This window comes from Micromys minutus, assembly GCF_963924665.1.
Source record: "Micromys minutus genome assembly, chromosome: 18".
Lineage (NCBI taxonomy): Eukaryota > Metazoa > Chordata > Mammalia > Rodentia > Muridae > Micromys > Micromys minutus.
The window spans coordinates 43,904,430-43,930,503 of NC_137953.1; the positions used below are offsets into that span (position 1 = coordinate 43,904,430).

Consider the following 26,074-nt stretch of genomic DNA (forward strand, 5'->3'; position numbering starts at 1 on the left):
GCTCTCTTCCCAGGCTTCTGCAGGCTGGCATATGAACACAGGTGTACACAAATATACAAAATTTAAAAATAAATCTTTAAAAAAAAGTATTCAAATTCAGTATTATTTTGTTTCAGGATAATCTTGCAATAAGGCAAGTCTCAAACACAGCCCCCTACCTTACACTCCCAAGTGCTGATCAGAATTACAGGCATGCATGACCATTCCTGGCTCAGTGCTGAATTTATGTTTGGTGGGCCCTATGCTTTGAAGTACTAATAATGGCAACATAAACATAATTGACTAAATAATAGTACTAATAACCTCATTCTGCACTGGTTGGTCTTTTTGACAACTTGCCAAGACTAGAGCTACTGATAAGTTATTTCTCAGTTGAGAAAATGCCTATATCATTGTAGGCAAGCCTGTGAAGCATTTTCTTAATTAGAAATTGATGTGAGAGGGCCCAGCCTACTGTGCGTGATCCAACCCTGGTCCTGGATAGTGTAAGGAAGGAGACTGAGCAAACCATGGGGAGCAAGCCACTGAGCAGCACTCCTTGAGGTTTCTGCTTTGGCTCCTGCTTCCAAACTCCTACCTTGAGTTTCTGCACTGACTTCTCTCAGTAGTGGAGTGTAACCTGAGACTAATAAGATAAGATAAACCCTTTCCTTCCCAACATGCTTTCAGTAATGGTATTTATCATAGCAAAAGAAACCTTAACTTAGACACAGGCCAAGCTAAGTCAATTTTTATAACACATAAGTCAGACTTTGATGATTCTTTTGGACTATCTATGTATAAAAATTTAAAGTTTCTATAATGTTCTTAAATAAACAAAATTTCATAACTAAAAATGATGAAATTATGAAAATAAAGAAAACTGTTTTGTCAATCAAATAACTCCAAGGATATTAGTTTTCCAACACCTAATTAGAAAACTAAAAATTACTAGTAACGGGAATGTCTAACAATTTGTATAGACCTTGATCTCAAAATATGATGGCATCAGGTGAGGTTCAAAACTGCACTGCGATGCCTATAGTGGTGCCGACTGTAGGTCCAGCTAGTCAAGAGCTTGATAGTGATAGAAATAGAGAATAGTCTGAGCTCACAAATTCAAGACACCCTGGGTTTTATAACATAAATCCCTAAAGCTGTCAAAGTTTAGCAAAGATTGATCCCTGGACCCATGATAAAAGGAGAGAACCAACTCCTGAAAGTTGTCTTTCAACCTCTTGAGGAATGCACAAAATGTAATAAAAAATAGAGTTCTGGGCTGGACAGATAGCTTAGTGGTTAAGAGCACTGACTGCTCTTCCAGAGGTTCTGAGTTCAATTCCCAGCAACCACATGGTGGCTCACAACCATCTGTAATGGGATCCGATGCCCTCCTCTGATGTGTCTGAAGACAGCTACAGTGTACTCATATACATAAAATAGATAAATGTTTTTAAAAGTTCTACTATATATGTAAGAGATTAACACAAACCAGTGTAGAAAAAGGATTGTAAATAGCTAATAGAAAGAAAGAAGTAAATGGGGGATAGGGGGAGGGAGGGAGGGAGGGAGGGAGGGAGGGAGAGAGAGAAGAGTCAGACATGGTGCATGCCTTTAATCCCAGCACTCAGGAGAAAGGTAGATCTCTGAGTCTGAAGTCAGACTGGGCTACAGAATCAGTCCCAGGACAGCTACATAAGGAGACCCTGGCTCAACAAAACAAAACAAACAAACATACAGAATTCTTCTGGCCTTAGTATACACCAAGCACACAGGAAAAAGAGAAATATTTTTAAATACATTTTTTAATTAAAAAAAAAGCAAAACCTTGATAAAATTTAGTCTAGAACAGTTCTCAGTCATGTCAATAAATTTGATTTATAATTTCCTCTAAAATTACTTTTCAAAGTTTTATTTCAAGGTAGTTTAGTCTCAAATATACATAAGACACGAATGCAAATGAGAAACTTCTCTAAGTAATTTTCATTCATAAGCAAGTAAGACGTCTCAGCAGAAAAAAGCACTTGCAACACAAGCCTGATGAGACAAGCTCAATCCTTAGAACTCATGTCAAAGTGGAACAGACCCACGAAGCTGTTCTGACCATCACATGTGCAATGTGGTCTGTGCACACCCTCACACATATAACACACACACATAATCTAATTTCAGTGGTTTTCTTATCCCTTTAACACAACTTTTAAGTTTTGTTAGAAAAGAACCAATTCCTTCAATCAGACTATAGTCATGTAGTTTTACACTAGAAAGTAAAAACAGGAAGCTTCTCAAGCAGTAATTACAAAAGCATCCAAATTAACAACAGCAAAGTGCCAAATACCATGAGCAGTCCACAGTACCTAGCCAGGTAACACCAGTGGATACACTGGTTACACAACTGAACCAATTCTAATCTGCAAACAAAACCCAACATGTCCCAGACTCCTAGATAAAGTGCCCACACACAATACTACTAGTGTGACACGTCACTTGACAGGTTGCAGACAAAGTAAAGGTACACTAAAAACATGGGATAAAATTAACTTCAGGCTATTCCTATAAGGTTTACATATACAAATGAACTTCATGCTTAGAAATGGGTACAGTCCCCAAAATGACTCATATGTAAGAAATACTCCCAAATCAAAAGGAATTGAAGGGGACATGGTGTTACATGCCTGTAATCCCAGCCAAGGCAGAGTACCTCAAATTCCAAGCCCAGATTCAAAGAAAACCCTATCAATCAACCACTCAATATTCAAATTCTGAAACAAAGAGCTCTCAACCTGCAGTAATAAAGCAATACAATACCCTACCTTTGTTAGAGAAAGGTAGATGCTGCAACTGGGAAAATAAGAAATCCTGGCTGGTTCTCAAGTACCTCATAGTAGGGCCAGATGTATCTGAGCATGCACATAACTGATATATCACCTAATGAAATAAAAGAAAATCAGTTATTTCCAGACTGATTAAGATAGCAAAATATGAATGTAAAATACTGTGATGCATCAACAACCTAAGCAAACAAATAATCACATGCATAAAATAAATATAAGCTTAGAATGTTTAAAGACTTACTTATTTATGTATATGAGTGCTCTATTTGTATTATGGACACCTGCATGTCAGATCTTATTATTGATGGTAATAATCCATCTATAGATAGAACTGAACTCTGGAGGAACAGCTAGTGCTCTTAGTGGCTGAGCCATCTCTCCAGCCCCATAAACTTAGATTTCTAAATCTACATTGTTGGTGTACTAGCTCAAGAAAACACACTGAAACACAGCTCAGACTACTGACACTGCCGGACATGCCTATAATCTCAGATCTAAAGCTGAAGCAGAACAATAGTGAATTCAAGGCCAGCCTAGGTTACATAGCAAGACTCTGCATTCAAAATGAAAATGAGTTGAATATGACAGGACTAAATCTTGAACTTACCCTAAAGATATTTATTAATATATATACAAAGTTAGTTAAGCTTTAGTATTTTAATTAATAGCAGTATTACATAGTAGTCACTTCTGAAAAAAAAATCACAATTATCTTATCTCAACTTCAAAAAATAGTAAAACTATAGCAATCATTATTAAAAAACTATAAAGATGTCTAAACTTTACTATGTAACAAATGCAAGCTCTAAATACAACTTTAGGAGGAGGGAGGAACATTCTTATCAATCCAAGAAAAATTGAGTGGACCCCCCCATGATGATAATGGACTAAACCTCTGAACCTGTAAACCAGTAACAATTAAATGTTGTCTTTTATAAGAACTGCCTTAGTCATGGTGTCTCTTCACAACAATGAAACCCTAAGGCAGCAGGTGCCATACAACATCTTGTAAGTCAGCAGAATTTCAAACTGCAAAATGTAATTTTCGTTACTAGCAAAGTAGTAATTTTCATTCACAAGTCACCCATTTATAAGAACATATTACTCACTTCTATGTATCTGGCTTTTTAAGAAACATTCTCTCAACACTGAGATAAAACTAGCCATGCAACTATTCATCCCCTTTGAACTGACATAACCAATACTCTCCAAAATTCCATATATGTAAAATTGATCATAACCCTTAAACCAGTGCTCAAAGTCATCTGTGCAAAGTTTCAGCTACCTGACTTGTCTAACACACACAAGGCCACTGGCTTCCTTTGTCTTCCAATTCTCACACTGCACACAATGGTCCTTTTCATTGTCTAGCTAGAGTCACATTTATATCATTTTTTAATTTTAAATTTGTATAAGTCAGGACCAAGGGCTAGAGAGACTGTTCAGTGTTTAAAGGCATTTATTACCAAGTCTGATAGCCAGAACTTAATCACCAGGTCTCGGCATGGCAAAAGGAAGAACTGATTTCCAAATGTCCTCTGACCTCCATTGTAACATGGTGATATGCACACATGTGTTGGGGATTTGATTTGTGCTTACATGGGAATTCGTACATCCAGTAACAGTTGGCTTTTGATGGGTCAATAAAGAGCCAGCGGCCAATGGCTGGGTAAGGGAACAGAGGTGGGGCTTTTAGGATTCCTGGGCAAGAAATGGAGAAGAGAGAAGAGCAGAGTCGCCACCATGGGGAGGCAGAGAGATCAAACTTAAGACAGGTAAGAATGCAGGAAATCAGCCCCAGGGGCCACTCCCCCAACTGGATCTGGGGTAGCAGAGATGAAATATGGATTTTGCAAGTATCTCCTCAGGAATATTGGAAAGAAGTGTGTTAGGTTCAGGAGTGGCCCAGTTATTGAGCTAGTAAGGCATATCAAGAATAATGCAGCAAGTGTGTGTCTTTTCATTTGAAAACCTAGAGAACTTGGGCAGGTGTCAAGAGAGCTAAGCGTGATCACCCGTGATCACCTGGCTGGGAGCTCAGTACAGTTTAAATTATTTTCCGACACACACACACACACACACACACACACACACACTCGCGTGCACACATGTATACAAATAAAATCTAACAAAAAATACAGAATTCTAAAACAACAAACAACAGGATAAAGCATAGTTCTGAAGTTTAGTTCTAAAGAAAGCTGTGAATCAAACTGCCCTTCAGAGAAACTGCTTGTCAATAAACTCCACATGACTCTGATTACAGTGCTACTGCCAAGTGAACCCTAACAGAGCATCAATACAGACCACATATGATTCTTTTAACAGAAATGCACATAAAATAAGGTCATAGGTTTACCAGTTAACAAGAATGATGGGATTGGGGCACTGCAGGAATCTGTCAGTTTCATTGACAGTAGCAACAGTCCAGGACTTGTTAGTTCAGTATTCAGTAACCTTATAAAGCAGGCCAGTGAGTCAGAAATAACTGCAAATCCTTGCCTAGAAATAAATCTGTATTTATTTTTTGTTGTACATTTGTTAATTCTGTGTGAGTGCATATGAACATGTGCACAGTGTGCACACATGATGTGTGTAAGCATGTGTGCCAAGAGGAGGTAAGAGGAAAACTCTGTGCAGTTGGTTCCCTCCTTCCACCACAGGTTACAGAGATTGAACTCAATTGTCAGGTTTGCTGGGAAGTACTTTTACCAGCTGAGCTCTCTTGCTGACCCTCAAAATATATTCCTAGAAAAATACCAAACAAAAAGATTCACACTTTGACAGCACAGAAAATCAATCCAAAGGGGAAGAAAAGGAACTACAGAAAGGGTTAAAAGGAACACTAAAAACATCTGAATTCAACTACATAAGCACACATAAAGAGAAAACACAAAATAAAAAGCAAACATTTCTGATGCCTGTCTCCAGACAGCTGTGGCACTGTTTTGCAATCCAATAAGCTAGAGTCCTTAAAACACAAAAGGCAATTAGAGAGCACCTTCACCTTCTCTTCTGTCTTAAACCTTGCTTTATTCACCTTGCCTCCCCTGGCTGAGAGGACAAAGCTGTTCACCTGCTTCAACACTGCTCACTCAGGTCACTCTCTAAGAAAGAATTTAGATTCAAAGAAGTGTGACTGTCTAGGACACCAGGGACAAAAGTGAAAGGTCACAAAGATAAACATGAGAATAACAGAAATGTAGTCTACCTTTACACCATGAAAGGCCACCAAGGCACTCTCACGTCAGGCAGTATAGAGGCCACTCTTAGAACACATGCACCAGTGAGTGTGAACTCTGCTCAGACTCCTGCCGTTGCCATGGCCGCAGGACTTTCTCACACGCTTCTTCAAAGGTGCTGCTTGCACTGCCACTGTGCACGCAGCAACCCACCCCACAGATAGAAAATGCCGCACAAGGGCAGCCACATGGCAAGCCCAAAGAGCTACTTCACTGCAGGCCAGTGGTAAAATCCACCAACACCTAGTAGTGCTCCTTCTCTGCACTGCTGACATCTTCAGATCTACAGGATGCTGGTACCTATGCCTCGTGGAACGTACCCACAAATCAAAAACTGGAAGATTAAATGAACCTGTTTTCATCCTGCCTCGGTGCCGTCCTCCCATCTATTCTGAACAGTTCCTCAAGGTCTATCTACCTCGTACCTGGTAGCACAGCTCGGCCAGCTGAGGATACTCCCGCACAGCCACAGGGCCGGTTCTCCCGTCTGTGCCTTTCTCCAGAATGTTGAGGATGGCATGAAGGCATGTCCGAGGGCAGCCTAACACTCCTACGTGGAACCAAAAGGAAATTCAACTTTTCTCAGGTTTCTGCATCACAAACTCAAGACCTTCTTTACCAAAGTCTAATTTTAGAAACACAAGCTCACTCAACTATGAACATGCTTTGATTCTGATAACAGACACTAACGAATCCCAATCCGAGAAATCGTTTAGAACCTTTGATCCTCTGCTAACCCCAGAGGCTCGGAATGCCCCAGAAACAACTCACAGACTCTGTGAAGTTCAAGAAAAAAAGAAAACAAAACAAAACAAAAGAAACAAACAAAAAACAAAACAAAACGTCATGCTCAATCCTTACACACCAAGAAAATGTTGACTAATTCTGGGTTACATCCTGTTTTACATGTACTTTTTGCTCATTGTAACTAGTAAGACCTTAATGCAGAGTATCAAACCTTAAAAAAAAAAAAGAAAAAAAAAAGCCAAGCACTGACAAAAATGTATTTGTATACATTTATGCAAAAATGTTTAAAATTTTAAAAAAAAATAAAATAGAGATTCCTGCTGGCTTCCTAGTTTATTTGATTAGAACATTATTTTTTATCCCATAGTTTATGGTAATATATATATTTAAAACTCAGATGAGTTTGTTGTAAACAGAAATAGTTGGATTGTGTTTCTTGATCAATGCACACAGCATATGTCATTTTATTAAAAATGGAGGCCATTGATGTTTTAAAAAAAAAAAAAAAAAAAAAAAAAACCTTTGATCCTCAAGTCTAACCCAATATACCTTTCACATGTCATCTATTTTCTAAGGAAATTACCCTGTGATCTCAGTACTCAATAAATGACCACTTACACCAACAAACATGTAAGAAATGGATGTCAACGTGCAGTACAGCTATACCTGGGTCTTGCAGATTCGTGGTACTGATGGGTTTCTTCAATTCAAAGCCCAACAGGTAGAGAGCAAGATTGGGCGGACTGCGTTCTAGAGATGTGATGAGAAGATTCAAGATGTGGATTCTAGTTTCGTGACGAATCGCAGCTAATTTCTTTTCTAATTCTGAGCCTAAATAAAGAATCCGCAAAACAAAATGACAAATTAATGTAAGGCAGCATGTATTTGAAGCCCCACAATTACTTAATTCTTGATTGACCTTTACATTGCTTTGATTTAAATAATCTTAAAACTTTTTTTATTCTAGCAAATTCTCAATCTCTTACATCAGCACTAAAAAATGAAGTTTGATGGTTATTCTTTCTCATGATGCCATGCATGTATGTATGTAAAAGCACACGTTAGTCAGAGCCATACCCTCATCTACACGTACAAATTCTTCTGTGTCCTCACTGTCCAAGCACTCGACAAATCCAGCCATCAGCTTCTGGCTCACACTCTGGAGTCATAAAAGACAGAAAAATGACAATTAACATTTTTCTACACATCAGGGAGCCAATAACAAACATCGTGAACTTTAGGAAGCTGAGGTAGGATGACCCTAAGTTTCAAGTCAGCCTCCTCTGAAGAAAGAAAGTGGACCAAGTGTGGTGAACTTCAGTCCCAGCCCTTGGGAAGCAAAGTCAGGCAGATCCAAGTTTAAGATTCGACTGGACCAGGCCAACGGAGATTACATAATGAAACTCTGTGTCAAAAAAGAAATAGAAAAGGAAAGGAGGAATGTAGAAGGGAAATGGCAAGAAGTTGTATGCTCCAAGCAGTAATGATAATTTGTATCTAATTTAAAGCTCAGCCTAGTGGCTCATATCTGTAGCACTTAAGAGGGAGAGGACACAGAAGAATCACATAGCCAGATCAATTCAAAAAGAAAAGCCAGAATCCAGAAGCCACATCTGTATCTTACAGTGGCTCTCTGCCTTGATGGTGCCTTCATTCTAAGGACATTTATAAGATGGGGGGTCACTCTGATTTGTTACTAGAGCTTACTAACGACACAGTGGCAGCAAACAGTCATATGAAAGGTCTTATAATACAGAAACTGCAGCCAAATCTGGGGGCCAGAGAGATACCTAAGTGAGTGAGGGTACTTGCTGCTGAGCATAATGAAGTACATGGTAAAAGACCCTCTGACAGACAAAACCACTTGTCTATGCATATCCACCCATCCAAAGGGACAGAACGGCTCCTGTTTTAAAACACTGCTGAGGAAGGTACAGTAAAGGTAAAGTTCAGGCACTTCTTACAGACACTAGATGTTTACAGGAGAAATACAAAGCCAGTTATGCAGCTGTGCTATCCACTGAGAATACGGCAGCTACAGAGCAGAATCTACCCTTGGGATCAAACAGGAGACCTAAGCAGAGCTTGAACCAGTTGAGGCAGCACAACCTCATTTCATGAGAAAAGGAGAAACAAAACTATTAGGAACACAAGAAAAAGGAGCTGGTATAGAACACAAGCCCATAGTGTCAACTACTCCAGTAGTGGTCTCAGGAAAAAGAAAAAAGACCCATAAATACGTTTTATAGTAGCCAACATAACACACCTATGGATCGCCAGAGAACTAGAAAGGTAATTAGCTCAGCAAACAGGTGTTGTGGCTACAAACCCAGTCACTTCAAATGCTTAGAGTAACAGTAATTTTGTGGGCTATACAGTCACACACTACAAAGGGTACTACACCGAAAAGTATGAACTTCAAAGACAATTCAGTCAAGTGCATGGCTGTTTTTTCACCTATCCCTTATAAGTGCACTTACTCTTAGAGAACTGTTCCACAAACAAAAGTACAATTCATCCAGACACTATGATTGACAGAAATCAGTTACCTGGTCATGTGTGAAATCGCCAACCATTTTGATCTGAATGTTGGAATTGCAAGAGATACAGCAGAGGATCTTCGCACTTTCAAATGCCAATTCAGGATTATTGTTTCCATGGCACAGATACCTTCAGAAGAAAACATTGAAGAACAATGTACTCCAACTTCTCACTGTTCTCAATAAAGAAAATTTAGGGGCTCTAGAGATGGCTTGTGGTTAAGTGCATTTGCTATTCTAGCAGAGGACCTTGGGTTTGGCTCTGATTATGTCAAACTCCAGCTCCGAAGGATCCAGCCTCATCTCTGACCTGCAGGTTCATGTGTGCATGTGATGCACATAAAGACAAGCAGGCACACACAAATACATGTAAAAATTAACTAACTCTTAAAAAAAAAAGAAAGAAAACTCCAAGCCAAAGATTCATCTACCTATGTAACACTTTAGACAAATGAGTGTCCTCCTTCTAGCTACAATGAATTTGTCACAGGGTAATCATGTCCTTCTAAAATATCTATACTAAAGTCTTAATCCACAAGGACTATTTAGAAAAAGGTCTTTGTATTGGAACAAACCAAGTACTGATAGGGTAATTAAGGAGAACTGGGCTGGCTAATTTCATGTCAACAGCACACAAACTAGAGTCGTTTTGGAGGAGGTAACCTCAACTGAGACAATGCCCTCACCAGACTGGCCCATGAGCAAGACAGCAGTGTGTTTTCTTGATTAATGGTTCATGTGGGAGGGCTCAGCTCTCTATGGGCAATGCGACCTCCAAGCTGGTGTCCCTGGGTGCTGTAAGAAGCTGAGCAAATCATAAGTAGCAGGCCAATAACACCCTCCATGTCCCCAGATTCGGTTCCTGCCTCCAGTTCCTCCCTGACCTCCATCAGTAATGGAGTGTGATCTGAGAGCTGTAAGAAGAAACACTTCCCTCCTTAAGCTTTGCTTTTGGTCACATTGTTTAATCACAGCAATTTAAACCACAACCGAGACAAAAAGACTGTGTCCTCACAAAAGGATATGTGAGCACAAGCACCTCCACAAACAACCATATGAAGCTCAGATGAGTAATCATCTAAGGATTCTACAAGCTGTGAAACACCAAATCACCAGAATGTCAGCAAATGTGCATGTGTACATCCACGCACACACATATACATACATGTATATGTATATACACACATGTATACATATGTACAGGACTGAAGGGGGCTCTCTATCCCCACTGTTCAAACACTTAAATTTGCCTACAGAAAGACAAACACTGTTCATTTCAAACCTAGAAACTCTTAGGACTTAGAACTAGGAAGAGAAAAAAGAAAAGGCACAGTATGGCTCAGAGTAATTACAATCAAAGGAGTAGAATTGGGTAATATTAAAGTAGGTCAAAACCAGCCAGGACATGTTGGTGTATGTTTTGACCCCCAGCACTCAGAAGGCAGAGGAAGGCAAATCTGAGTTCATAGCCAGCCTATTCTACAGAGCAAGTCCCAGGATGGCCAAGATTATACAGAGAAACCATGTCTCAATAAAACCAATAATGTGTGATGTATTAAATATGCAACAGAGAGAGAACTGACAGCTAGAGTGGCCTCCATCTCCCTCTGCTGTGACTTAGGTCACTCACCGGGCGATATTGACCACATTGTCTGCCTTCTTAGTCCTAGGGTTAATTCCCTGCAAGAGCTGCTCCAGAGGGGAGACAATGAGAGCCAGCTGACTCTCTCTCAGAAGGTCCATGAAAAGGTTCTCCTTTTGCAGAGTGAGGTTGAGGAGTGCAAGGCAATGCTCAACTGCTTTTTCCAGGTGTTTCTTTCCTGTAACCCCCAAAGAAATTACAATTTAATGTACTGAAGAGAAAAATAACTAAAAGGCAAGCTTTAGTTTCAAAAAGTCTGTTTTCATCAACTTTCCACAGCATCCTCAGACAGCTTCCACCCATTCAAAACCAGCAATGTCATGGCCCATGCTATTCAGGTGTTTAACTTCTCTTTTCTGTGATCCTTAAGGATCACCCTTCCCACTGCTGTGTCCCTTTAACACAGCTCCTCATGCTGTGCTGACCCTCCAAACACAAAGTATCTTCATGGCTATGAATTGTAATGTAAGTATCTGATATGGACATCTGTGACGCAATGGCTCTGAGTGGGATGATTTGTCCCCAGTGAACATTTGCACCTAAAATACTCTTATTTGTCCTAATAGGAAGGCGCAACTGCCATCCAGGAGACAGAAGTCTACAGCATACAGTACAATACCCACAACAGGGAACTATCAGTTAAAACTGTCAACAGCGCTGAAGTGAGAAACCAACTCCAAGTAAGACATAATCATTGTGAAAAGAAAGGTACTTGTGGGCTGGAGAGATGGCTCAGTGGTTAAGAGCACTCGGGGCTCTTAAACAGAGTATGAGTCCTGTTCTCCTTACCCAGACGGTAACTCACAACCAATTATAACTCCAATTACAGGGAATCTGATACCTTCTTCTGGCTTCCACAGAAACTGGGCATGTGCACGGAACACATACATGCATGCAGGCAAAACAATCACACACATAAAGTAAAAATAATCCTTAAAAAGGGGTTTTTTAAACAAAAATAAAGAAGCAAAAAATATAATAAAAATGACCTGTAATCTCAACCTTTCAAATTTAAAATGCTGGCCTAATTCTTTCTACCATTTGTTATCTGTGAATTATATAGTCACAGCCCTATGTTTAGAATGAGACTTTTCTACTTCAGATCACTGCCACGTTAGAGGCAGTACAGCACAGGAGTGCAATACATCAGCTCTGGGGCCTAAATGCCTAGGTTCAAATCCTCTCTCTCAGTGTAACCTGTTTGTACATCTTTTTGGCAAATGGAAATAAAAATCTGCCGCTGAAGTTTTCTGTGCAAATTAAATGGAATAAAACATACTCTCTGTCTTTAAGAGCCAAATGCATAGAAAGCATGGAATAATGGCAACAACAATGGTAATAAGCAACGTTTACTGACCATTACGAGCCAGATCTTAGTGTTTCTCTAAGTGTCATGAGGTTTCAGACTCAGAGTTAAGCATGATAAAGACAAGAAAGCAATAAAGATTTCTCTAATTACCTAGAGAAGACCTTGCAATGATAGCCAGAGCCAACAAGTCTCTGTACTGAATTCGGTCTACGTGTACTCATACTGACTACTGAAAACACCACTGTTAGATAAGAGACATGCAGTACCAAAGAATGTCATCTCCAGTAAGTTCTCAACTTACAAAAACTGAAGGTGCAACAGTTTGAAGGCAGAGAGACTCTCGGGCACATACCAGGGAAAGGAGCATAGGTATCCAGCTGCTTAACTCCTTCTTCCAGTAAACTGAGCGCAAGTTCCAACATCGGTGACTCATTCAGAAGATGATACATCAGACTAAAGCCCGGTGGCTTATAGGCTATGATTTCTTCTCCTAAGTAGCACACAATCCAAGATAGTGAATTAGTATTGGCTTAGAACTACTTGCTTATATATTTAGGGTGTGTGGTCAGAGGACAACTTGAGGAGTTAGTTCTATTCCACCGTAGATCCTAGGGACTAAACAAAGGTGTCAGGCTTAATGCAGATGTCACTGTCTATAAAAAATCAATTAGCAGTCATTTTACTGGCCCCTTAATTAGAATGTTTATTACAGTCTTTGTTTTGTAAAATGTATGACAATGTAACTTAAATAGGATTAACGCAGGTGAAGGCAAGCTTCAAGTCACAGACAGACAAACTATTAAGAGTAGCAATTCTATACAGGAAGGACTGATGTGCACATGAGAGCCAGTACTCCAAAATTCTATTTTCTCTCTTGAACAGAATACCATTAAAACAATAAAGCAAAGACTAGATTCTAATTTAACTCATAAATCTTAACTTCCAGTTGAAAAGAGACAGAATAAGTTACCTTGTAGCTCCACAAACTGATCTACAAAATCTTCAAGCTGAGGCTCGTAATCTCTCAACAGCTTATAAAACACTTCCAAGACAACCTCAGCAACTTCCCACTAGAGGAAAAACATACATTTCAGTAATAAGAACAATCCAAAGTAGAAACTTGTCAAGCTTTTCGTTCCTTTCACTTGGCTCTCCAGAAAGCAAATCAAGTCCCTTGTCTATTAATTTATACAATTCGATCTTAATTCACCTTGTTTCATTGTCAAAGGTAACAGATTTTTTTCTGAGAAAAACATGTTTTAAATACTATTTAAAACAGCCAAAAATTGAGATCATTCACAAGGTTTAGGTATTTAGCATCTGCATGTTCACTTTATAATGACACAGTAGCAGAGTTCTTTGAAGGTCAAATATTCCACATTTTTTTTCTAAGAAACTCATGTGATGCTCAGCACAGTGAAAGAGCCCCTCAGACCACACAGCTCAGCAGCAAACATGCTCAGACCAGGGCTCTCTCCCCAACAACCAGTCGAAATGTCCCAAATGACCCACCCCATGACTATTTCATTGTTAAAGACGGACTTAAAATACTTTACATGGAAGGACACCTATGTCCAGCTATATATACAGCAACGTTTAAACTTTGCTTTACAATCCATTGAACAGGATGCTTCATGACGTAGCTTACGTACGTTTGTGGTACAGGAGACTAAGCCTGGATTGTGCATGCATGGCCCCTGCTCTACCATAACACAGATGCGGCACCAATATGGAGGCCTGACAACACTGGGCTTTACACTGTAAGCCAGGTGCTTTTGTAAAGACCATTCGACTATACAATTTTATCAGAGCTGAGTTTTGGAATGGGACTATTTGGATTTTTATGTATTTGGATAATTTATAATAGAACTGTGGCCTTTGGATTTTTTTAAAAGGCATTATCTTAGATAATAGACTTAAATACTGTTAAATCTATTATCTCTAACACTCTAGTATTTATTTCAACACAAAGCAATGTTTTCATGAGAGTCCACTGTTCTAAGGTATAGTTAGCTAAGTTAAGCTAAAGAAAGCTTCAATTAAAAAACGTTCTAAAGCCCGATAAAACCTTTTCGGGGACAATAAAATAGGCGGCAGTAGAGAAAGCAGCAATGCTTCAGGGGCAGAATCATGAGCGAGGTTATCTGGAAAGTACTGACCAGGACTCCAAACACCTTGGCCATAACAACCTTGTAAACAAAGTGCAAATAGGACATGTAAACAAGCACAAAGTATGTGTCAGGACATGCTGCTGAAAAGTCTGCACGATCAAGCATGCACTGCTCATGTGAAATGACATTCAATGAAGCATGGCTGCAACGGCTGTGAAAATACAATGTATCAGACTATGCCAGGTACATATATAAGGGATGGAGTCTATGCAGCAATTAAAAAGCCAAAATTCTTTAAGTGAAATTTTATAATTATTTGAAATATCCATGATACTATATAACAAAGGGTCTTGGGAAGATATTATTTTTTAATTTTATTTTTTGGTTTTTCAAGACAGGCTTTCTCTGTGTAGCCCTAGTGGCAAACTCACAAAAATCCACCTCCCTCTGCCTCCTGAGTGCCAGGATTAAAGGTGCACATCACCACTGCCAACCCTGTAAGGTAGTCTTTCTAATGTTATTTAAATGTTAAACGAGAAAGACTAGAAATTATTGTTTTTCTTTTGGTAACAGAGCTAGGGGGTCATATAATTTCTTTTGCTCTTAACTGTCCAATATTAGCATGAACCAAATTCTCTTTTTAATCATTAATATAACAAAACATCCAACAGGCTAACAATACCAGCAAACTAATATAGCAGAAATGTTCCTATAAAGTATACCCAAGGGCATCTGTGAGGTAAAAAACAGTACTATAAACTAAAGGTGAACTACATAAGAACCTGGAAGGGTCTCTTACATAGCTTAGTGGTTATGAGCTTGGATCTGAAGACAGAGTCCTATGTTCAAATCCTGGTCCTGGAACTTAGGCAAGTTCCTTAACTTTGCTAAGCCTCCATCTGTAAAATTGGAACATTAATAGTACCTGCCTTGAGGTAATACTAAAATTACATAAAATAATATATACAATGAGCTCCATGGTATTAAGAGCAGAGCCAAGATGTACATAGAATGTGCCAAGAATTGCCATCAGCATTCACCCACGGCAGCTAAGTCCACCATTTTAACATAGCTTCCCTCTGGGTGAATAATCCACCACCTAGAATTGCTAACAAAACTAGCAAGTCAGCTTGAATTGATGCAATTCCTAGTATAAAACATCCCATGTGCTCCCAACAAAGGTAGAAAGGTTTTAGTTCAATTTTAGTAAAAAATTAGACACTGTGAAATCTTGTCTCAAGAAAGTGTTCAATTAAGGAATGTGAGCTCCCATCAGAAAATCCCTGTCAGAGATCATTAATATATGTCTTTGGCTTTATTTGTAAGACACATAAAATAATCCAAGAAGGAATAACAGAATTAGGATTTTTATTAACTTCCAAAAGCCAAAGTGAATTTATAGGCCCTTACTCTTTGGATGACAGAAGCAACAGTAAATTTATAGGACAGAAATGGTTTACTCTAAACATAACCTTTTCAGCGGCTCTCCGGTAAGCTCTTGTACGGAATCGGAGAAACACAGAATCTCTCAGGAACTGCAAATAAGGGTCAAAGCCAGGGGGGCGCAGGCCAGCGCCCAGATTAGAAGGGAATGAGCTCTCCACCAGGGTACTGATCAACTGGCAAAAGGCCCTAGTCAGGGGGTACTCTTCACACCGGGACTCTATTTCATTGAGTTCAACCTTCAAACAAAAGGATAAAGAAAATTAACAATATAAAACTACTAACTGTGACGTGTAAAGCACTTAGCCAATGCTGACTCATTAACAATATGTCTATCACCGCATAAAAAAGTAACAAATAGTACCATTTCCAACTTAGCAGAAAAGACACCAGAGTATACCAATCTAAATGAGTGAGAATTTTAAAGTTTTACATATTATCTTAACCTTGAAATAAAGATTTTCACATGCGTCTTTTAAAAAGGGCACAGTACACCAACTGGCTATACATTTTGATATTATATAGACTGAGCAGGTTGTATTTAGGAATATATATATCATATACACACACAGATATGCATATAACATCAATTAATAAAAAGAGGCCATGAATTTTAAAAGGACAAAGAGGTATACATGGAGGATTTGGAGGGAGGAAAGAAAACAGAGAGATAATGTAATTATGATCTCAAAAGTAAAAGAAAAAGCGGACAGTGAGAGAGCTCAGTGGGTAAAGGTGCTTGCTGCTAAGTCTGAAGATGTGAACTGGATACCCAGAATATATCAAGAATTGAACAAACAACTAAAAATTCTTCCTCTGACCTACATGGCATGTGCCAACTTCCTGCAAAGCAAATAATAGGTGTAACAAATAAATAAAAAGGAGAGCAGAAATAGTTTTTCACACTGGGGATGGTAGCTTACGCCTGTTTTCCCAGTACATAGGAATCTGAGGGAGGACTACCAGGAGCCCAAGGTCAGCCAAAGCTACTAAGCAAAATATTACCTTAATAAAACAAAACATTAAATTCTCACTCAAGTTGACCTAACTAATCAAATGAAAACTATTCCAATCAAGACTTTCAATTTGGCTGCCATGTGACATCCTCTTTCAACTGTGAACATATTTTAATTTCTTTCATTGACTACTTCATCTCACAATAAACAATATGGAGGAATGGATAAAGATGCTTGCCTGAGTGTGATCCCCAGAATCTCACAACATGAAAAGAACTGACTCCCAAGGCTCTCTGGCCTCCATACGCATACTATGGTACATGTGTGCCTAGGCACACACATGACCATACAATAAATAAACATATAAAGATAAAAAGTTTTATCTCTATTTCAGTACTACTGAGAAAACCCTCAAAAAGCAAATATATTGAATTTAAAAATTACAGAAACTTAGTAGGTTACAAATAACTTCACAATCTTCTTTTGGCATTACTGAATGAATGAATGAATGAATGAATGAATGAATGCAGTGTTGAATCTAAAAAGGGAAACCTTACCTCAATACCAATAGCTTGCCTCTGGCTTGGAACCCTGACAGTCTGCAGTATCTGGAAGTAAGAAGAAATACATGTCATGAGCGTCCTTTTCCATCAAGGAGCAACAATGGCCATCCAACAGTTACCCATCTCAGCTACCACCCCACTCTATAACAAGTGATCACCAAGGAGTCCCCGGTCGACTTTCATTAGCAGTACTGCACACAGAAGGTTTGGTTTTGTAATGTACGGGAAAGTCATAAATCCTAAGAACATTTACTTTTTCCTGAAAAACCTGAACCCTATTACATTACAGAGCAGTAAGCACACAGGACATGCTAAGCACGGTTTACTATGGAACAGGAGAGGGAGCAGCAGCCTCATGATAAAAGCATTAATACCTTTAAATAGTTATTCTCATCTTCAGGATACACATTTGGAAAAATCTAGAAGCCTCTGCTACCAGAAAATAGTTGTTGTTTATGTGAAAAATGAACAAGAATTACAGCCTCCATTATACTGCTATTACCTGAGACAAATAACGTTCCACTTAAGCATCGCCCTGGAGGGTGGGAGAACATGTGGGTCGTGACCCCTTTAAATGTCCAATGACCCCTCCACAGGAGTGACATATCAGATTTACTTATAACTCATAAGTTATAAAGTAGCAAAGAAAATAGTTTTATGGTTGGGGGTCATCACAACATGAGGAAATATATTAAAGGGTAGCAGCATTGGGAAGGTTGAGAGCCAGAGCTTTAAAACATACTCTTTCCACTTTATCACAAAAATAACAATACTTAATGGAAAAATTCCAACAGAGCTGACTTTTAGAAAAACACATTCAGCGAGATGTCAAATACTGTGCAGCCCTTCCATTTCCCTTCTGTGATGGTGTAAAGGGATGCAAGTCAAAAACGTTCCTGCTGTCAACTCACTTCCACTTATGCCCAAAGCTTATGAGTCTTTTATATCCACCTGTGAAAAGTCTCTGTAAAACTTATCAAATAGGCTCTTTAATGGTAAAGCCATAGGAACAGAAAACTACCTAATAAGTCACTATCTTAGTTTCAGGCAGGAAGAGCATGAGAGAAAGAAACAGCATAGAAAACATGAGTATCTACTTCCTGCATTTAATGAGTACAGTATGTCTGAAGGCTTACACTGATTAGAATGATCTCAAAGACAACAGCAGCAGTCTGCCATACAAGTAGTATCTCACTGATCCTAGGAATTAAGATCTTTAGAGTTACTTCAAGAACTATCTTTAGTAACCTAGTTGAGGTCGTGAAGCGAATCAAGAAAACATCCTAAATGCAATGTTTGGCTCCCAAAACCTAACTTCCCAACAGGAAGCCCTGGAATACTGTAAATGTCCACCAGGTGCTCGTTTCTACAGTACCACCATCCTCTGCACTATACAGTAAGAGAGTTCATGGCACCACCTGCGTGTATTCCAACGACTGCCAGAGTGAAGCGGCAATTTCAGGAGACTTTCCAAAGGCTGAAAGTGTCTTCAGTAGCTCAGCTTTGAGAGCTGGAGGAATACTGCACTGCAGGAGCCCCAGAATCACCACAACGGGGGTCCACTGGGGATGTTCGCAGAGCGCCAAGCGAGCATTTTCACTCTGCGATTGAAACACAAAGCAAGATAGGTATTTTACACATTTATTCTGTTTTGTTTTCTGAGAATGGCTCTTGCTATGCTGCCCATACTGGCCTTCGACCCCATGAACTCAAGCTGTCCTCCTGACTTGGCCTTCTGACAGATGTGAATACAGTCACCCACTACCAAGTCACAGCTACAAAAGCGATAAGCAATACACTGTACACTGTATACATTTAGCATATACCACAACAAAAAAGAACCTATCTGGTTAGCTGGAAGCCTACTGATAGATTAAATCGGATCACTTGTTTGGTCATGGAAAGAATGGAAGTTAAATTTCTAAGAATTTCGTTGACAGACCCAGGAACAGAACTACTACTAGAAACATATATCTAACTCTTGAATGAGTCAGCAAATAACTTTTTAAGGGCTAGAGAGATAGCTCAGCAGTTAAGAACACAGACGTTCTTCCAGAGGTCCTGAGTTCAATTCCCAGTAACCACGTGGTAGCTCACAACCATCTAATGGGATCCTATGCCCTCTCTGGTATGTCTGAAGACAGCGACAGTGTACTCACATACATAAAGTAAATAAATACTTAAAGAAAAAAAAACCCACTATTTTAATAAGTTTGGTATTTTTAAAACATAGTAACATCAAACATGATTAGAAAAGTCCTAGAAAACACATTTCTATATCTGAGCAGTTCATTTCATTCTAGGATTGACCTGGAGTTCTGTTTTATGAAAAGTATATGCTGAAGACAGAACTAATTTGGTAGAAGCAGCTAAAATGATTCAGTAACTTTCTTTTCGATGAAAAAGTACTCTTTCTCTTTCTGTATACATACTGACCGTCACGTGTGTGTGTGCCTCAGCACCTCTGCCCTTCTAGAAGGAGGCACATACAACTGACCCTTCCTTTCCTCTCCTCTACCTTTTAACACATTCTGGCTATGATTTTCAAATTAAGATTCTGTAATGAAAAGAACTAGCATAAATTTTAACCTTGAAAGTCTAGAAATCAAGAGCATAACAATGTACACTATGTATGTGCTCAATATATCATTCATAAACATTAGTCACTAAAAGAAAAGGCTTGGTCACTTAGGACATAACCGTGCTACAACATAAACCAACTCCTTCTGTGGATGGGCTACCTACCCAAGTAATGATAGTAGATGTCAGCTGGAGAAAAGCAATCAGTCCATCTTGTTCCTTCTGGGTGATGCCACGTGAGGGAAGGTGACGGTACTGAACACTGTCTGCACTTGGCAGGTCCTTTCGGAGATGCTCATGGTAAAGCAATAAGGAGTGAAAGAAATGCTCCCAGGAAACAGGACTTCCACCTGCTCCCTGAATGTTTTCAACTGAAAAGAAGAACAACACAATTTTCTTTTACAAACTGCCTATTTAGGGCTCAAAGGTAGAATCCTGCCTACCACATGAGAGGTTCTAGGCTGGCCCTACAACAAAAGGTCTGATTGTTTGCTTGGAGTCTAAGAATAATTTAATTGATACCATTTGTTTGCCTTTGTCTTAGCAGACAGTCAATCTATCCTAAATGAGCTGTGTGTTTTGTCTAAGAAGTATGCTGAAAGGGATCAGAATCCCTCTCTTTGGATTCATTTTTCCTCAGACCTAAGGATGGGGTGGTACACATGGACTAACTCTACGTGACTTTGCATTCCATTTACCTGCTTCCTATCCAGGCGTTCTCTTCCTGTCACATTAAAAAAAAAAAAAAAAAAAAAAAAAAGGCTGCTTTTTTCCACCAAATAATTCACAAGAGTGGAGCTTGAATTCTCAGAAAAAGATAGGTACAGCCTAGATCTATAAAGTAAAATATTCCATTACATGCTAAATATCACCACAAGTAGGATAAGCAGGCCACATGGAGTAGCCAAACGCTGGCTGAGGAGTCAGCAGATCTGTCGTGGCTCCTCTAACCTGTCACCATGGGTATGTTAAAACTTAACTTCTTCAAACCTCATTTTCTTCACATATAAAAGCAAAAATAAAAATATGTAACCAAAACAATAGACAGTTTCTTTCTTTTCCCTTTTGGCAGTGTATCTGAATTAACTAGACCCGAGTCTGAAAATGAGTAACGAGAAAACAAGAGTTTATGAGGATAAATTACAAAAATCAGCTAGCTATGCTCCAGTCCTCAGAAGGTAAGGCAGGAGCATAAGGACACCCTGGACTTTCGAGTGAGTGCTAAGACACATCAAACTACGGAGTGAGACATCAAAGTAAAGCGGAACGAAATCAGACTTCCACTGTAGAGAAGTAAGCCTGATCTTAACATGCCACATGTGCTCTTGAAAAATTATGCTTTAGACTCATTACCACATTTAACAAAGATAAGTGGCAAAAATCCCCCAGATCTGAGACCAAAATCAAAGCATTACCGCACACAAAAATCACTAATGTAACTATTTCTTTCCCTCAGGTATTATAAATGCAATTTGTGCCTATGGTAGAATCTACTCATCAGTATTACACAATAATAATGATGATGATGTACACAATAGTGTAAAATCAAATTTAACATGCAGACTGCCCTTACCATGACTACTACCATTGACTTTGAGCAGGCTGAAACAGTAGTGGGCACACTGAGGCCCATTGGCCAAGCCCTGGAGCATTTTCAAATAAGGAATATAAATAGTTGGCGGCAACAGGTCACCCATTTGCCTAACAAACTTTGACAAGACAACCTGAAATTAAGAAAAAAAAAGCAACTTTAAGGTATCATGGACTCACTAATAGAAAGATAAATAAAAGCTACAACAAACTTAACACTATGATACAATTCACTGCCATAACAAAAGTAACTGCTATTTTATTTATGAAAAACTGTTAAGTTTGTAATTAGCAATTTAAGGCAATTATAGAACATCTTTGTAAATATTCAGCACATGTTTACAATCTCTACCTTAAATGTCACGTGTAAGATTACCCATATTCTTAAAGACTTATTTCTATTTAGTACATGTGTATCATGTCTACATGTGTGTACAGGTGCCTACAGGACAGAAGAGTCAGGATCTCTGAATCTGCAGTTGCAAGCCATCTGACATGGGTGCTGGGAACTCAACTCGGGTTCTCATGAAGGGCAGCTATTGTTCTTAACTGCTGAGCCACCACTCCAACCCCAAATACTCATACATTTAAAGTATATAAAACTAAAACTAAATGTTTACAGACATCTGGAAACTACTGTGAACTATTAGGTATAAAACAGTTTTACAATACTGTAGGAAAAACACCCTTATTTCTAAGAAAAATATGTAACTATTGAAGGGTAAAATGTTTTGCTGCATGTTGCTTACTTTAGAACATCCCTCAAGATTAAAGCTTAGTTGTAGAACTGTATCAACTTGCAATGTAAAATCAGGGCACTAAAAATCCATTATAATTATTTTGTCTTCTACATTAACCTTTGAAAAGCTTTAATATACCCTTCTCTAATATGTTTTTCTACACAGGGGAAAAAGCCAAAATAATAAATGTAAGAAACAGAGTAAAAATAAAAGGGATGTACTGATTCTAGACTCCAGGAGAAAAGGGATTTACAGCATGCAAGCTTCTAAAACTGAAACCCCAAATGATGAACACTAGTATGACAATCCATTTACTTCTATACCTTGTATTACAGAGAACACAGGACAGAAAATGCTCGTCTAACACATGGAGACTCCCAGGCACCACGCCATCAGTTATGACCTCTAAGTCTTTACTAATGAAACCTCCAACTTGGTCAGCATTATTTATACTGGTTATTGTCACACCTACAGAGGATGACTAGACCAAAAATAAAATCTCAAGAAAGAACCAGGTAAAGAGACCAGGAGCATTTATGCCTCTAACAATTTGTCACATGTCTAGTATGTAATAAAGGACTGACTACATAAAATTCAAAATGATCTGAATGTAAATGATTGATTCAAATTGTCTTAAATGAAAGAAAAAAGTATTAATTTCTACACAATTTATTGCCTGTGTTCAAAACTCAATGACCAAATCAGAGAATAAAAATAAAAAGCTAAAAATAAAACCTCACCTGGCGCTGAGGCGGTCGATGATGGGCTACTCCCAGGTAAGAGCCCATGACCGTGGGAGTCTGCAGAGGCTCTGAGGGACACCAGTACTCTAGAGCAAGCTCCAAATGGAAAGGGTTTTTTTTATATAGTTCACCAATCTGCAGAGAATAAGCAAAACCCATGGAGAAATGTTTATAGCAAAAACACTACAGAAATAAAAGTACATTAGTATTGAATTTTTTTTTAATTTATTTATTCTTTTCTGAATACACTATAGCTGTCTTCAAGAAACACCAGAAGAGGGCATCAGATCTCATTACAGATGGTTATGAGCCACCATGTGGTTGCTGAGAGTTGAACTCAGGACCTCTGGAAGAGCAGTCAGTGCTCTTAACCACTGAGCCATCTCTCCAGCCCCCTAGTAATAAATTCTTTTGCTAAAATTTTTCAATGCTCAAGAAAAATTAATGGAACAGAAAAGAGATTTAAAAAAACCAACCAACCAACCAACCAACCAAACAAACAAACAAAAAAAATCCTCTCCAACAGAAGGACTTACCAGCAGCATTAAGTGTTCCAAGTCCCTTCTAAGTGAGATGGGGGGTTCGTTACCCATCTGTATACTCATGTGAATCATTCGAGCATCTTCATCTGCCCGGTTCTTCAGCTGCTTCACCTATTATATGTATTAAACAAGGCCTAATGTAATTATCTTATGTACTGGTTAATAACAAAAATCAAGAAATTAAGTAACTAAGAGTAAGCCTACAAGAAAACATCACTTTACATTTTAGCAACATGAAAAATATACTAGGAATTTCATTAAAATACTAAGATTATAGTATCTTAAGGATCAGAGAGAGCCAGGGAGATGGTTCAATAGGTAAAGATACTTGCGCCAAGCCCGTCAACCACAAGATGGTGGAAAGAACAAAGTCCTACGGGCTGTCCTGATGGTCACTTATCCTGCCCAGAATGACAAGCTCATGCCTGTTACATACATACACAACGAAGAGAGGGAAGGAAGGGGAAAGACGGACAGAACTTCCCACTTTATAGAAGGTAAGACCAGTTCCTCACCAGAGGCATTACTAATATCTGGAGTAGGCCTTCTCTACTTATGGATTATCCTAAATACTGAACTACTAAGAACATATTACAGTGACGTAACAAGCAAAACTCACTGTCTAGCATGCTGTGAAGAACATTCTACCCAAGCTGGGATCCCTGTCTCCTAACATTTGTGTTAACTAATGCTAATAAAACAAAAAATTTCTTTGGTCTGAAAAAAGAATATAAGACATTTATAGCTGGAAGTTTCAATACTCCCTTCTTAATTGTCAACAGAAAAGTACAGAAAGTTGGTAAAGAAAAGGAAAGACTTGAACAATAAAATCAAACAATTTCAGTTAATTACTGATGGAACAATCCACAGAACAGTAGCAGAATCCATGTTCCTTTCCATTTTCACAGACTAATAACAAAACAGACCACAGTGAGTGCTTTAAAGTAAACCTCAACATTAAAGCAACTTGGTAAAGTATGTTCTCTTACTACCAAGAAACTAGTAAAAGAGAAGTAACTAGTAAGTCTTCTAAGCATTTGTAAATCAAATACTTCTATATATGCCAGTGACCAAAGTCATCAAGGAAAATGACAAAATATATTAAACTGCACAAAAAAATGAAAACACATAGCATTAAAATACTTAAGCGTGGGCTGGAGAGATGGCTCAGTGGTGAAGAGCACAGACTGCTCTTCTAGAGGTTCTGAGTTCAAATCCCAGCAACCACATGGTGGCCCACAGCCATCTGTAAGGGATCAGATCCCCTCTTCTACATCTGAAGAAAGCTGTACTCGTATGAATAAAATAAGTAAATCTTAAAAAAAAAAAAAACTTAAGCGTACATAAAGAGATTTAAGCCAACAATCTAGAAAACCAAAATGAAGGCTCTAGGGTGTAGTTCAGTGAGAAAGCACTTGCCTTATATGATTGTGAGCTATCTCACCCCTTGCACTACCAAAAAACAACCGAGGGAGGGGTGTGCAAAATGGCTCAGTGGTAAAGGTGCTTACTGCAAAGCCTGATGACCTGACTGAGGCCCAGAGTCACGTGGTGGAGAGAAAACAACCCACAGGTTTTTCTCAGACTTCCACAAGAAAGCACCCACAAAATATATAAAAATGAGTGTCGATAAAATAAAAAGAAAATAAAATAGACACGGAACACACGGACATAAGAACCAAGAATATTAGCAACTTATCTGCAGCACTAGGGTACCAGGAAATTAACAGTGATCACCTATCCCAGAGGTATTTTCATTAACCCAATGCTTTCTAGAAAAGCAGTCACGGTGTCCAAGGTTTATATTGTTTCAACTTATCATACAGACTGTATTCGTAAAACAGTCAGTCGAATCTTATGTCTATGCTGACTTTATTTGTTGCCAAACTTAGCGCTAGTTAAGACAGTTCTAAGTATTTTACAAAGCTTTTCCTACACTGTTATACTTACTTTCATTGGCATAAATGCAAGGAAGTCTGTAATAAGATTATGGATTCTGCGAATGTAGAACTCTTCCTGATAGAAGTTTTCGGCCAGCACGACAGCCTCGCTGAGGAACAGGAAGACATTATCAGCAATGGCGAGCTCCGCAATCGCTTCATCTGCTTCTGTGAACTCAGCCAGGGCTGCAAAAATTCAGAACGTAGTAAAGTAAACTGAGGAAAAGTCTTTAACTCAGGTTGTATCTCATGACAAAATGTTAGTGGAGTGTATTTCCGACATTTCTTCAGCCTCCTAACCCTTGCCGTGCACAAAATAAGATTATAAATAACTGTAATTGATTCACAAACTCCAAAGAACTACTAAAAGAGTACATTTGAAATACAAATGCAGCTGGGTGTGGTGATACATGTCTTTTATTCCAGCACTCAGGAAGCAGAGGCTGGCGGACCTCTGAGTTTGAGGCCAGCCTGGTCTTCACAGCAAGCTGCAGGGCAGCCAGGACTACAGAGCGGACCTAGTCTCAAACAAAACAAAGCAGAAAAGACTGGACGAAACCTGCTCTTCCTATG

The 26,074-nt window shown here is 38.8% G+C and overlaps 1 protein-coding gene across 1 annotated transcript in view; it reads right to left on the reverse strand.

Annotated features, from left to right (window-relative positions):
• Window positions 1–26,074, reverse strand: part of NUP205 (nucleoporin 205) — a gene marked incomplete at its 5' end in the record, with an annotated part of 63,306 nt that overhangs the window by 22,188 nt on the left and 15,044 nt on the right. Inside the window, 16 exons of the mRNA XM_080932078.1 lie at window positions 2,793–2,907; window positions 6,481–6,605; window positions 7,469–7,633; window positions 7,880–7,961; window positions 9,352–9,472; window positions 10,973–11,162; window positions 12,646–12,783; window positions 13,264–13,363; window positions 15,877–16,086; window positions 17,361–17,411; window positions 18,785–18,967; window positions 20,112–20,317; window positions 21,520–21,670; window positions 23,017–23,154; window positions 23,556–23,672; window positions 25,512–25,687. Coding sequence (XP_080788204.1) covers window positions 2,793–2,907; window positions 6,481–6,605; window positions 7,469–7,633; window positions 7,880–7,961; window positions 9,352–9,472; window positions 10,973–11,162; window positions 12,646–12,783; window positions 13,264–13,363; window positions 15,877–16,086; window positions 17,361–17,411; window positions 18,785–18,967; window positions 20,112–20,317; window positions 21,520–21,670; window positions 23,017–23,154; window positions 23,556–23,672; window positions 25,512–25,687 — 2,268 coding nt within the window. The remainder of the gene's footprint in view (window positions 1–2,792; window positions 2,908–6,480; window positions 6,606–7,468; window positions 7,634–7,879; window positions 7,962–9,351; window positions 9,473–10,972; window positions 11,163–12,645; window positions 12,784–13,263; window positions 13,364–15,876; window positions 16,087–17,360; window positions 17,412–18,784; window positions 18,968–20,111; window positions 20,318–21,519; window positions 21,671–23,016; window positions 23,155–23,555; window positions 23,673–25,511; window positions 25,688–26,074) is intronic.